This window comes from Salvelinus sp. IW2-2015, unplaced genomic scaffold, assembly GCF_002910315.2.
Source record: "Salvelinus sp. IW2-2015 unplaced genomic scaffold, ASM291031v2 Un_scaffold1136, whole genome shotgun sequence".
Taxonomy (NCBI): Eukaryota; Metazoa; Chordata; class Actinopteri; order Salmoniformes; family Salmonidae; genus Salvelinus; species Salvelinus sp. IW2-2015.
In genome coordinates, this window is record NW_019942748.1 from 148455 (window position 1) to 162057 (window position 13603).

Below are 13603 nucleotides of genomic sequence, written 5' to 3' on the forward strand. Positions count from 1 at the left end.
ACAAAATCACCTCTCAGCAGGAAAATAACCTAAGACACAAGGCCAAATATACACTGGAGTTGCTTACCAAGACAACATTAAATGTGGCCTAGTTACAATTTAGAAAATCTATGGCAAGACTTGAAGATGGCGGTCTAGCCATGATCAACCAACTTGACAGAGCTTGAATATCTTTTTTATAATAATGTGCAAATATTGTACAATCCACATGTGGAAAACTCTTAGAGATTTACCCAGAAAGACTCACAGCTCGTAGATCGTAATCGCTGCCAAAGGTGATTCTAACATGTATTGACTCAGGTGTGTGAATACTTGTGTAAATGAGATTTCTGTATTTCATTTTCAATAAATTAGCAAACGTTTCTAAAAACATGTTTTCATTATGGGGTATTGTGTGTAAATCAATTAATCCATGAATTCAGGTTGTAACACATCAAACATTTCCGGTTGTAACACATCATGTGGAATAAGTCAAGGGGTATGAATACTTTCTGAATGCTCTGTATGTGTCTCCAATATGGTCATACATTTTGCAGGAGGTTAGGAAGTGCAGCTTGGTTTCCACCTCATTTTGTGGGCAGTGTGCACATAGGCTGTCTTTTCTTGAGAGCCAGGTCTGCCGATGTTGACCTCTCGATAGCAAAGCCATGCTCACTGAGTCTGTACATAGTCAAAGCTTTTCTTAATGTTGGGTCAGTCACAGCGGTCAGGTATTCTGCTACTGTTTGCTCAGTTTTTTGTAGATTTTTTCCAATGTGTCAAGTAATTATCTTTTTGTTTTCTCATGATTTGGTTGGGTCTAATTGTGTTGCTGTCCTGTTGTGAACAGAGTCCCAGTACCAGCTGGCTGAGGGGACTCTTCTCCAGGTTCATCTCTCTGTAGGTGAGGGCTTTGTTATGGAAGGTTTGAGAATCGCTTCCTTTTAGGTGGTTGTGGAAGTTAATTGCTCTTTTCTGGATTTTGATAATTAGCGGTATTTGTCCTAATTCTGCTCTGAATGCATTATTTGCAGTTTTACATTGTACATATTTTTTCATATTTCTGCATGGAGTCTCAATTTGGGGTTTGTGAATTATTCGTTTGTGAGAGGACCCCAGACCTCACAACCATAGAGGGCTTCTGTGGTGCTGATGTGTAGGTCAAGGTAGGTATATTGTTTTGTGTGATCTAGGGCAACAGTGTCTAGGTGGAATTTGTATTTGTGGGGCTGGAAACTGGACCTTTTTTGGAACACCATTATTTTTGTTTTACTGAGATTAACTGTCAGGGCCCAAGTCTGACAGAATCTGCAGAAGATCTAGGTGCTGCTTCATTATTAGAATTTTTTTAACCTTTATTTAACTAGGCAAGTCCGTTAAGAACAAATTATTATTTTCAATGACCGCCTAGGAACAGTGGGTTAATTTAAAACTGCCTTGTTCAGGGGCTGAATGACAGATTTTTACCTTGTCAGCTCGGGGATTCGATCTTGCAACCTTTCAGTTACTAGTCCAACGATCTAACCACTAGGCTACCTGCCGCCCCCAGTTGGCGACAGAAGCACCAGATCATCTGCAAACAGTAAACATTTGACTTCAGAGTTTAGTAGGGTGAGGCCGGGTGCTTCAGACTGAGCCCTTGCCAATTTGTTGGTATAAATGTTGAAGAGAGTGGGGCAATTTTTTGGTGTGCCAATTTTAGCTGCATACAGTTGTAGTCGGAAGTTTACATACACCTTAGCCAAATATATTTAAACTCAGTTTTTCACAATTCCTGACATTTAATCCTAGTAAGAATTCCCTGTTTTAGGTCAGGTAGGATCACCACTTTATTTTAAGAATGTCAGAATAATAGTAGAGAGAATGATTTATTTCAGCTTTTATTTCTTTCATCACATTCCCAGTGGGTCAGAAGTTTACATACACTCAATTAGTATTTGGTAGCATTGCCTTTAAATTGTTTAACTTTGGTCAAACGTTTTGGGTAGCCTTCCACATTCCTCCTGACAGAGCTGGTGTATCTGAGTCAGGTTTGTAGGCCTCCTTGCTCGCACACACTTTTTCAGTTCTGCCCACAAATTTTTCTATAGGATTGAGGTCAGAGGTTTGTGATGGCCACTCCAATACCTTGACTTTGTTGTCATTAAGCCATTTTGCCACAACTTTGGAAGTATGCTTGGGGTCATTGTCCATTGAAGACCCATTTGCAACCAAGCTTCAACTTCCTGACTGATGTCTTGAGATGTTGCTTCAATATAGCCACATAATTTTCCTTTCTCATGAAGCCATCTATTTTGTGAAGTACACCAGTCCCTCCTGCAGCAAAGCACCCCCACAACATGATGCTGCCACCCCAGTGCTACACGGTTGGATGGTGTTCTTCAGCTTGAAAGCATCCCCCTTTTTTCTCCAAACATAACAATGGTCATTATGGCCAAAAAGTTATATTTTTTGGTTCATCAGACCAGAGGACATTTCTCCAAAAAGTACGATCTTTGTCCCCATGTGCAGTTGCAAACCGTAGTCTGGCTTTTTATTGGCGGTTTTGGAGCAGTGGCTCCTTCCTTGCTGTGCAGCCTTTTAGGTTATGTCGATATAGGACTCGTTTACTGTAGATATAGATACTTTTGACCTGTTTCCTCCAGCATCTTCACAAGATCCTTTGCTGTTGTTCTGGGATTGATTTGCACTTTTCGCACCAAAGTACGTTCATCTCTAGGAGACAGAACGCATCTCCTTCCTGAGCGGTATGACAGCTGCGTGGTCCCATGGTGTTTATACTTGCGTACTGTTGTTTTTGAACGATGAACGTGGTACCTTCAGCATTTGAAAATTGCTCCCAAGAATAAACCAGACTTGTGGAGGTCTACAATTTTTGGCTAATTTGTCTTGGCTGATTTCTTTTGATTTTCCCATGATGTCAAGCAAAGAGGCCTGAGTTTGAAGGTAGGCCTTGAAATACATCCACAGGTACACCTCCAATTGACTCAAATGAATGCAATTAGCCTATCAGAAGCTTCTAAAGCCATGACATCCTTTTCTGGAATTTCCCAAGCTGTTAAAGGCACAGTCAACTTAGCGTATGTAAACTTCTGACCCACTGGAATTGTGATACAGTGAATTATAAGTGAAATAGTCTGTCTAAAACAATTGTTGGAAAAATTACTTGTGTCATGCACAAAGTAGATGTCCTTAACCGACTTGCCAAAACTAGTTTGTTAACAAGAAATTTGTCGAGTGGTTGAAAAACAAGTTTTAATGACTCCAACCTAAGTGTTTTGTAAACTTCTGACTTCAACTTACTTGTACACATTGTTTGTGTACATGGATTTTATGTTTTTCCCCCCAACACCGCTTTAGATCAATTTGTATAGCAGACTCTCATGCCAAATTGAGTCAAAAGCAATCAACAAGCATGAGAAGACTTTGCTTTTGTTTTGTTTGTTGTTTTGCAAATGGGTGTGCAGGGTGAATACGGAGTCTGTCGTACGGTAATTTGGTAAAAAGCCAATTTGACATTTGCTCAGGACTGTTTTCACTGAGGAAATGTAGTTCTTGGGGTCAAATTTGTCTCCACTTCTGTGGATTTGGGTGATTAGTCATTGGTTCCAAATATTAGGGAAAAGGCCAGAGCTGAGAGGATGTTAAAGAGATTAAGTATAGACAATTGGAATTTGTGGTCTGTATATTTTATCATTTTATTTAGGATACCATCAACACCACAAGCCTTTTTAGGTTGAGAGGTTTGTATTTTGTCCTGTAGTTCATTCAGTGTAATTGGAGAATCCAGTGGATTCTGGTACTCTTTAATAGCTCACTGAGATTTTTAATGATCATGTACAGTGCCTTCGGAAACTATTCTGACCCATTGACTTTTTACACCCCCCCCCCCCCCCCCCCCCCCCCCATCAATCACAACACACAATACCACATAATGACAAAGCAAAAACGTTTTTTTTTTTATAAATGTTTGCTAATTTATAAAAAATTTAACAAATTAAATATCAAATTTACATAAGTATTCAGACACTTTACTCAGTACTGGCACACCTGTATTTGGGAGGTTCTTCTATTTTTCTCCGCAGATCCTCTCAAGCTCTGTCAGGTTAGATGGGGAGCGTTGCTGTACAGCTGTTTTCATGTCTCTCCAGAGATGTTCGATCGGGTTCAGGTACGGGCACTGGCTGGGCCACTCAAGGACCTTCAGAGACTTGCCCCGAAGCCACTTCTGCGTTGTCTTGGCTGTGTGCTTAGGCTCAGCCCTAGGGAGCGTCTTGGTGGTTCCAAATTTCTTCCGTTTAAGAATGATAGAGGCCACTGTGTTCTTGGGGACCTTCAATGCTGCAGAAATGTTTTGGTACCCTTCCCCAGATCTGTGCCTTGACACAATCCTGTCTCGGAGCTCTATGGACAATTCCTTCGACCTCATGGCTTGGTTTTTGCTCTGACATGCACTGTCAACTGTGGGACCTTATATAGACAGGTGTGTGCCTTTCCAAATCATGTCCAATCAATTGAATTTCCCACAGGTGGACTCCAATCAAGTTATAGAAACATCTCAAGGATGATCAATGGAAACAGGATGCACCTGAGTTCAATTTGAAGTCTCATTTCAAAGGGTCTGAATACTTATGTAAAGAAGGTATTTCTGTTTTTATTTTATTTTATAAATTTGCCAACATTTCTAAAAACCTGTTTTTGCCTTGTCCTTATGAGGTATTGTGTGTAGATTGCTGAGGATAATACTTTAAACAAATACATTTTAGATTAAGTTTGTAACGTAACGAAATGTGGAAAAAGTCAAGGGGTCTGAATACTTTCCGAACTATTTGTTTTTGCTGTTTGTTATAGTGCCAGAAAAGTTTGGAGAAGTCATTTATCCATGCATGTTCATTTTGGATAGATAGCTCTTCATGTTGTTGTTTGTTTAGTGTTTAGGCTTTCTACTGCTAAGTTTGCACTGAAACGTTTTGTCCAGGAAATTGTCTAAAAGGGATTGATTTTGTTGTTGGCTAATTGTTTTCTGGTAGGTTTCCACACTACTTTCCTTTTATCTATATCATTTGTTAATAGTATGCAGTTTACTTGGCTTTGATGCCTCATGATTGAGTTTTGTTCTGTTCAAGTAGGCTGTGATTTTGCTGTGGTCTGATAGGGGTGTCAGTGGGCTGACTGTGAACGCTCTGAAAGACTCTGGGTTGAGGTCTGTGATAAAGTAGTTTACAGTACTGCTGCCAAGACATGAGCTGTAGGTGTACCTACCATAGGAGTCCCCTTGAAGCCCACCATTAACTATGTACAGACCCAGCGTGCGACAGAGCTGCAGGAGTTGTGTGACCCGTTTTTGTTGGTTGTTTTGTCATAGTTGTTGGGCAAATTGGGGAGGGAATGCTGCCACCTCCAGGTAGGTTTTAATCCCCTGTGTTCTGAGTGTGTCAGGTTTTGTCCAGTTCTGGCGTTTAGGTCTCCACAGACTAGGACATGTCCCTTGGTCTGGAAATGATTGAGCTCCCCCTTTAGGATGGAGAAGCTGTCTTTATTAAAGTATGGGGGATTTCTAGTGGGGGGATATACAGTACTGTACATTCCAAAACGGTTCTTCGGCTGTCCCCGTAGGAGAACACTTTTTGGTTCCACATAGAACCCTTTTGGGTTCTATGTAGAACCCTCTCTGGAAAGGGTCCTACATGAAATCCAAAATGTTTCTACCTTGAACCAAAAAGGTTCTACCTGGACCAAAAATGGTTCCTCAAATGGTTCTCCTATGGGGATAGCCGAAGAACCCTTTAAGGTTCTATAGCAAAAAAAAATTAAGTGTGTAGGTAGCACACAGGACAACATTTTTATCTGTTGAGATTCTTTATTTATTTATTTCTAACCAGATGTAAAATGTTCCTGTTTTGATTTATTTAATAGTGGTGAAGTCTGGGTTCCTGCTCTTTAGTCCAAAGGCAGATGACTTCAGACCTTGTATATTCCATTATGGGATATGGGCTCTCTCTCTCACTCTCTCTCTCTGAATCCTTCCACAGCAGAACTGTAGAACTGCTTGACAAACAGAGAAATATTTGTATTTTGGCAGTTCATCATCGTTGTCATCTCATAACCGAAGGCCAGCCCCCTCCCCACACACACACACACACATTAACTTGGGCCCAATAATCTCTGAGATGACTTAGTATCATTACTGTGTGGTTCGTGTTGTAAATTTAAACCGTTGTTTCACATGTTTCTCATGCAAGGAAGTATAATGATGATCCTATTTATACGGTCTCATGTACCGCTCTAAAGGGTTTTCAAACCTCTGCCTGGTGTATGCATTATGTACAGGTGTCCACTGCTACTCCACTGACTGACACGGAGCTACACTCTACCAGCGGAGGTGCTGTGAGCGGCTGGAGGTCGTCATGGCAACCCAGAGACATGTACCCAGTGACAGTCTGGCTAGAACATTCAGGTCAGCTATGGTGGGCATGTGCCTYTGTGGGCCTCATACGTAACTGTAGTAGACTGTAATGTGCCGCAGGGGAAATGTATTTGGGCCTGTAGCCTATGATAGAGTACACRGTGATCTATGGTCYGTGTTYAGTTTGTAGAAGAGTAAGAAAATACATGTTMTTTTACTATGTTACACATTCTTCCCATTATGGAGAAGYTTATGATTTGGGGGAAGATAAGCTTATCCTAGATCTATACCTATGGGTGGGCAATATCTATCAGTAGTCTATGGGGGTGGAAAAGTGGCTGTATGGTTCTTTAAGGTGTATTTTGTTTAGGTTCTGTGCCAGAAACCCTAGTGAGGTCATCTCCACTAGACTGAGAGACATGCTCCACACCTTCATCCAGCACTACCAGGAACCATGGGAAGAGAACCGCAGCCTAGACAGAGGTGTGTGTGTGTCTGTGTGTATGCATGTGTTGATATATTGACATTAATGTGCACTTTTCAGCAACTTCCTGTTGTTTGTAGAGAGAGGAGTGAAGTTCTCCAGCCAGACAGAGGCTTTGTACTACAGGGTTCTAGAGGCTGTCATCAATCAAGAGAGGAAGAGGCTGGGAGCCAAAGACCTTTTAGTGAGTCCTCTGCCCTCTGCTGTGTACGAATGGAACTGCACTGTTTAGTGTAATTAAGCATTCACTTTACAATTCCCTCTGGGGGCACTGTTGTATTTTATTTATGTATTTTTTATTTAACCTTTATTTAACCTAAGCAAGGCAGTTAAGAACAAATTCTTATTTACAATGACGGCCTACCAAAAGGCAAAAGGCCTCCTGCGGGGACAGGGGCCTGGGATTAAAATAAATAAATACAATATAAATATCAGACAAAATGTTGTACAGACATGTATAGTATAGAGGTTGTCCTTGATGACTTGTTTCTTGGCAGGGCATTCTAGAGCATGATCTGTTCCAGCGCTCTCTAGTGGCCTGTTGTCTGGAGATGGTCAACTTCTCCCATCAGCCACCAGGCAGCTTCCCCCTGGTCATTGACATCTTTAGCCTGGCGCCATACGACTTCTACAAGGTAACATCTACACAAAACACCTGCAGTACATGTCATACTGTACTGTAACATCATAGGTTTTGTYTAAAGGAGGTGGTTTRACGTGATAAGTAACCTTACCTGAAAACTGAAGCATTGTGTTAGCTCCTCAAGCTAATGCCTAGMCTTGGGCTCAGAGGGCTTACACAGTCTTGGGGCATACAGACGTCCTGGGTTCAAACACGTCTACTGTAATCTTAGTGATCTGTTTAGGTGCTGTTTAACCCTCTACTGTTGTGAACGCTGCGTATCTAGATGTGTATAAGAGACAGGTTTAACCCTCTACTGTGTGTGGTGTGTGCCAGGTGATAGAGCTGGTGCTGCGGGCTGAGGAGGGCTTGCTGCCGGGTGTGGTCAGGCATCTGACCCATATAGAGGAGCAGGTCCTGGAGAGTCTGGCCTGGAGGAGAGACTCACCACTCTGGGACCAGATCAGAGCTGCTAAGGGACAGGGACAGCTGCCTGCATACCATCAGGTCAGTGGGCAACGGTTCAAATTCACCTGTTTGTSAACTGGGCAAAATACACAGTGCACCCTGTCAAAATATATAGAGCAACACCGCTGGCYCACTCGAAACAAGTTGGTCTAATATGGCAGCATGGCGGCTGTCGTTCCATTAAAAAGAGGAAACAAAATGATCCCAAACTTGAGGTAACAGATGGTTCTGTGTGTTCCAGGTGATGCTCCCCCAATACCCAGAGGACACAGACAAGATGGCCAAGATCCCTCCCACCCCTTCACACTTGACCTCAAGCCTTGTGAATGGGATCCATGGAAATGACCTGAACCCTCCGATTACCCACCATGAACGCTACAGCTCACCCCCTGCTGGCTCAAAGATGGCTGCTTGCCCTACCACACCAGTCAGCCCATCCCAGTCCTCCTCTGTCATTGTTACTGGACAGACTGTAGTCACCATGGCATCAGCCACTGTCACCACCAACAATGGCCAGTCAGTCACCATACCGGTTCAAGGTAAAGACTTTCCCTCAGATGAAACCCAATATGGCCATAGAAATGACAACTCTAATAGAATACTGACATAATGTAATACATCTTGTAATAAACATGTTATATACCTTGTTTACATATCACAACAACCAGTGCTCTTTGTTCAATTAAACCTCTTCCACACCCAGGCATTGCCAATGACCGGGGAGCCATCACATTTACCCTCAGTGTTGTGGGTCAGCCCATTCCTCCACAGCAAGTCTCCAGCACCTCTACCCAGCAGCCCCAGAACCCAGTCACACACAGACCTCAGAGTAAGGGCTCCATCTCACTGTTCCTCCGCAAGGTAGGCTTTACTCACAGATTTCTACATACCTGAGCTGGCCTGAATGCTATGAGCCTAGATATTTAGTTACAAGATCCACAAGACAAAGGCCATWCWCCTRCCCTCTGTCTCAGGTCTACCACCTGGTGAGCATGCGTCTGAGGGACATCTGTGTTAAACTGGACATCTGTGAGGCGCTGCGGCTGAAGATCTGGACCTGCGTTGAACACTCCTTGGTCCACTGCACTGACCTCATGCTAGACCGACACCTGGACCAAATACTCATGTGTGCCATCTATGTCATGGCCAAGGTAGCACTATTTGCTTTTCKTCTAGASRTTTTGCTATACTTCCTTAATGCAGATGGTTTTATGACTTGGGTGATCGACAGCAAGGCATTCAGCCTTCTATACTTCTTCAGCTGTGTATTGATGATAATAATGTATTATAATACCTTAATTTCCATGTTTATGCTGTGTGTTGCTRGTGCAGGTAACCAAKGTMGACATGCCCTTCAAGCTCATCATGCAGRMCTACAAGACTCAGCCTCAAGCAAGSAACTGTGTAAGGAGATAAATGTTTTGCTTGCTTTTGTGTGTGTAAGTGAGTTAAATCCAMCTTGTTTGTTATTGTGTAGTTGATMAAGTCTGTATTGTCCTCCTGTCAGGTATTCAGAAGTGTTCTGATCTCAGGGAGAAACACCAAGACCTCACAAAACTCTCCTGGTGGATCCAACAGAGAAAACAGTTAGACAAATAGAAAAATACATACATTCACATGGATATGTTTGCATCATAATATGCATGAATTAACAAATAATTTAATGAAATAATTAAGTATTTAAACGGATAATTTTTGATGGTGATGCTGCTCAGTTTCCCAGTTGATGTAGACCCCAGCAGTAGCTTGCTTACATACCAGAGCCCTCCCACCCATCCTACAGGACCCAGAGCTCCCTGTAGACAGGACCAGGGGGAGAGAAGACACCTCATCTATTTCTACAACACCGTCTATGTCAAACAGATGAAAGACTTTGCCCTGCGCTACAACTCCAGCTCTCTGACCATAGCCGGGGTGAGGGGACATTTTCATATACTACCTAATGGAGTCAGTAGTCGTCATACACGATACGTAGGAAACAATTTACCAGTGGTCTCAGATATGTCCAAACTGTGGTATAATATCATGGGTACTTACAGGTCATCTGATCCTGTAATATAAGTAAGAGAAGTCCTTGAACAGATGCAGTGCATTGTTCCTAGGCCCAGTGCTATCATCACTGTCCAACAGAGGTTCTGACCACATTCGGATTATTTTTCCATGCACAGGTTGAAACCCCTCCCCTTTCACCATACCCCTGCCAGCGTATTGGATCCTTGCGCAGACTCCGCCCCTCCAACCACCATTCCCTCTACATCTCCCCCCACAAGCCCAGCACACACCCCTCCCCCCGCACTGGGGTCCTCTACATCTTCAGCAGAAGCCTCTCAAAGGTCAGAGGTTGGACATACCTCTCTAACCCTGCTAACGGTTCCCTAACTGACCCTCTTCTATACTTCCTGTCTGAAGCCTAACTAACATTACACATATTTTAACTTCAGTAACTGTGAAAAGCAAAAGGCCTAGTCATCGTGAATACACAGTACATAACTAGTCATGTGTGTTGCTAATCGTTGTATCCCACAGAGTCTGAGAGAGATCAGCGACATGATGAAGACATTTCAGTCACGCACCAGGAAGCGCTGTGCAGCCCAGCTGCAGGAGGATGGTGAGGAGGAGGGTGGGCCGCTTGCGAAGAGACCCTGTCAGGATAGACCGTCAAACTTGCAGAGAAAGCTCAGGGACTTCGACCAGGCACTGACGAGGGCCCAGAACCAGCAACAAGCCCAGACCAGGGCCAAGGCACAGCACCAGGCAACAGCACACAATGGGACGCATTAATGACTTCTCACTTTCTTTGACTTACCGTCATGCTTCATACTTCTTGCAGGTCTACACTCATTGTGGCTCTAACTCCAAAAAGTTCTGGGATACTGTAAAGTCCATGGAAAACAAGAGCACCTCCTCCCAGCTGCCCACTGCACTGAGGCTAGGTAACACGGTCACCACTGATAAGTCCGTGATAATCGAAAATTTCAACAAACATTTCTCAATGGCTGGCCATGCCTTCCTCCTGGCGACTCCAACCTTGGCCAACAGCCCCGCCCCCCCCGCTGCTACTCGCCCAAGCCTCCCCAGCTTCTCCTTTACCCATATCCAGATAGCAGATGTTCTGAAAGAGCTGGAAAAACTGACCCATACAAATCAGCGGGCTTGACAATCTGGACCCCCTATTTCTGAAACTGTCCGCCGCCATTGTCGCACCCCCTATTACCAGCCTGTTCAACCTCTCCTTCGTATCATCTGAGATCCCCAAGAATTGGAAAACTGCCGCGGTCATCCCCCTCTTCAAAGGGGAGACACCCTGGACCCAAACTGTTACAGACCTAATCCATCCTGCCCTGCCTATCTAAGGTCTTCGAAAGCCAAGTCAACAAACAGATCACTGACCATCTCGAATCCCACCGTACCTTCTCCGCTTGCAATCCGGTTTCCGAGCCGGTCACGGGTGCACCTCAGCCACGCTCAAGGTACTAAACGATATCATAACCGCCATCGATAAAAGACATTACTGTGCAGCCGTCTTCATCGACCTGGCCAAGGCTTTCGACTCTTGTCAATCACCATATTCTTATCGGCAGACTCAGTAGCCTCGGTTTTTCAATGACTGCCTTGCCTGGTTCACCAACTACTTTGCAGACAGAGTTCAGTGTGTCAAATCGGAGGGCATGTTGTCCGTCCTCTGGCAGTCTCTATGGGGGTACCACAGGTTCAATTCTCGGGCCGACTCTTTTCTCTGTATACATCAATGATGTTGCTCTTGCTGCGGGCGATTCCCTGATCCACCTCTACGCAGACGACACCATTCTATATACTTCCGGCCCTTCCTTGGACACTGTGCTATCTAACCTCCAAACGAGCTTCAATGCCATACAACACTCCTTCCGTGGCCTCCAACTGCTCTTAAACGCTAGTAAAACCAAATGCATGCTTTTCAACCGTTCGCTGCCTGCACCCGCAAGCCCGACTAGCATCACCACCCTGGACGTTCCGACCTAGAATATGTGGACATCTATAGTACCTAGTGGTTCTGGCTAGACTGCAAACTCTCCTTCCAGACTCATATCAAACATCTCCAATCCAAAATCAAATCAAGAATCGGCTTTCTATTCCGCAACAAGCCTCCTTCACTCACGCCGCCAAACTTACCCTAGTAAAACTGACTATCCTACCGATCCTCGACTTCGGCGATGTCATCTACAAAATAGCTTCCAATACTCTACTCAGCAAACTGGATGCAGTTTATCACAGTGCCATTCGTTTTGTTACTAAAGCACCTTATACGACCCACCACTGCGACCTGTATGCCCTAGTCGGCTGGCCCTCGCTACATGTTCGGCGTCAGACCCACTGGCTCCAGGTCATCTACAAGGCTATGCTAGGTTAAGTGCCGCCTTATCTCAGTTCACTGGTCACGATGGCTACACCCACCCGCAGCACGCGCTCCAGCAGGTGTATCTCACTGATCATCCCTAAGCCAAAACCTCATTTGGACGCCTTTCCTTCCAGTTCTCTGCTGCCTGCGACTGGAACAATTGCAAAAATCTCTGAAGTTGGAGACTTTTATCTCCCTCAACAACTTTAAAAATCTGCTATCCGAGCAGCTAAACGATCGCTGCAGCTACATAGTCCATCTGTAAACTACCCACCCAATTTACCTACCTCACCCCCCATACTGCTTTTATTTATTTACTTTTCTCTCTTTTGCACACCAGTATCTCTTCTTGCACATGATCATCTGATGATTTCACTCCAATGTTAATCTGCTAAATTGTAATTATTCGATTTATTGCCTACCTCATGCCTTTTGCACACATTGTATATAGATTCTCTTTTTTTTCTACCATGTTATGACTTGTTTATTGTTTACTCCATGTGTAACTCTGTGTTGTCTTGTTCACACTGCTATGCTTTATCTTGGCCAGGTCGCAGTTGCAAATGAGAACTTGTTCTCAACTAGCCTACCTGGTTAAATAAAGGTGAAATAAAATAAATAAAATAAAAAATAATTGGAAGAATATGGACAACAGACAGTGATGATGGGAGAATGGATGCTGTGGATCTACAATGTTAGAAATGTTAGAAAGAATTGGCATCATTAGCACTCAGTGAAGTTCTCTTAGCAAGCAATATTCATGATTAAAAAAGCTGATTTTAATAATAATGAGGTAATGTAATAATCTGAGGGTAACTAGGCTCTGTATCAAATATCATATCATATACAGTATATATTCATCCTAAGGAAGCAGTAAAGGATTTTTGTTGGTACTGAGCACTGTGTACAGTTTGTGTTTGGTGAGAGGGAGGAATAAAGAGATGTCTCTCTCTGGAACATACAGTACGTAATTAGTTTAAATTTTCAAGTTAATTTGTCACATGCACAAGTACAGTGAAATGCTTAACTTGCAAGCCCGACTCAACAGTGCAGTATTCCAAATAAAAAAAGCATAACTAATTTAAAACAAATTAAACACAGATATATGACAATAATATATATATATATAAAAAATTCACCTTTATTTAACCAGGTAGGCTAGTTGAGAACAAGTTCTCATTTACAACTGCGACCTGGCCAAGATATAAAGCATAGCAATTCGACACATACAACAACACAGAGTTACACATGGAATAAACAAAACATACA

The 13603-nt window shown here is 43.3% G+C and overlaps 1 protein-coding gene across 2 annotated transcripts; it reads left to right on the forward strand.

Annotated features, from left to right (window-relative positions):
• Positions 1-797: 797 nt before the first annotated feature.
• On the forward strand, positions 798-11077 carry LOC112069863 (retinoblastoma-like protein 2). Of its 2 annotated transcripts, none has more exons than XM_070438755.1 (14): positions 798-883; positions 6310-6436; positions 6756-6868; positions 6950-7053; positions 7367-7504; positions 7828-7998; positions 8201-8498; positions 8663-8820; positions 8934-9110; positions 9292-9363; positions 9467-9545; positions 9683-9873; positions 10128-10292; positions 10486-11077. In XM_070438755.1, exons 2-14 carry the CDS (start codon positions 6387-6389, stop codon positions 10738-10740), a joined length of 1971 nt encoding a protein of 656 aa, XP_070294856.1. In that variant the 5' UTR covers positions 798-883; positions 6310-6386; the 3' UTR covers positions 10741-11077. The 2 variants fall into 2 exon arrangements, with proteins under 2 accessions (XP_070294856.1, XP_070294857.1); XM_070438756.1 differs by having other exon boundaries at positions 9743-9873.
• The last annotated feature ends 2526 nt before the right edge of the window (positions 11078-13603 follow it).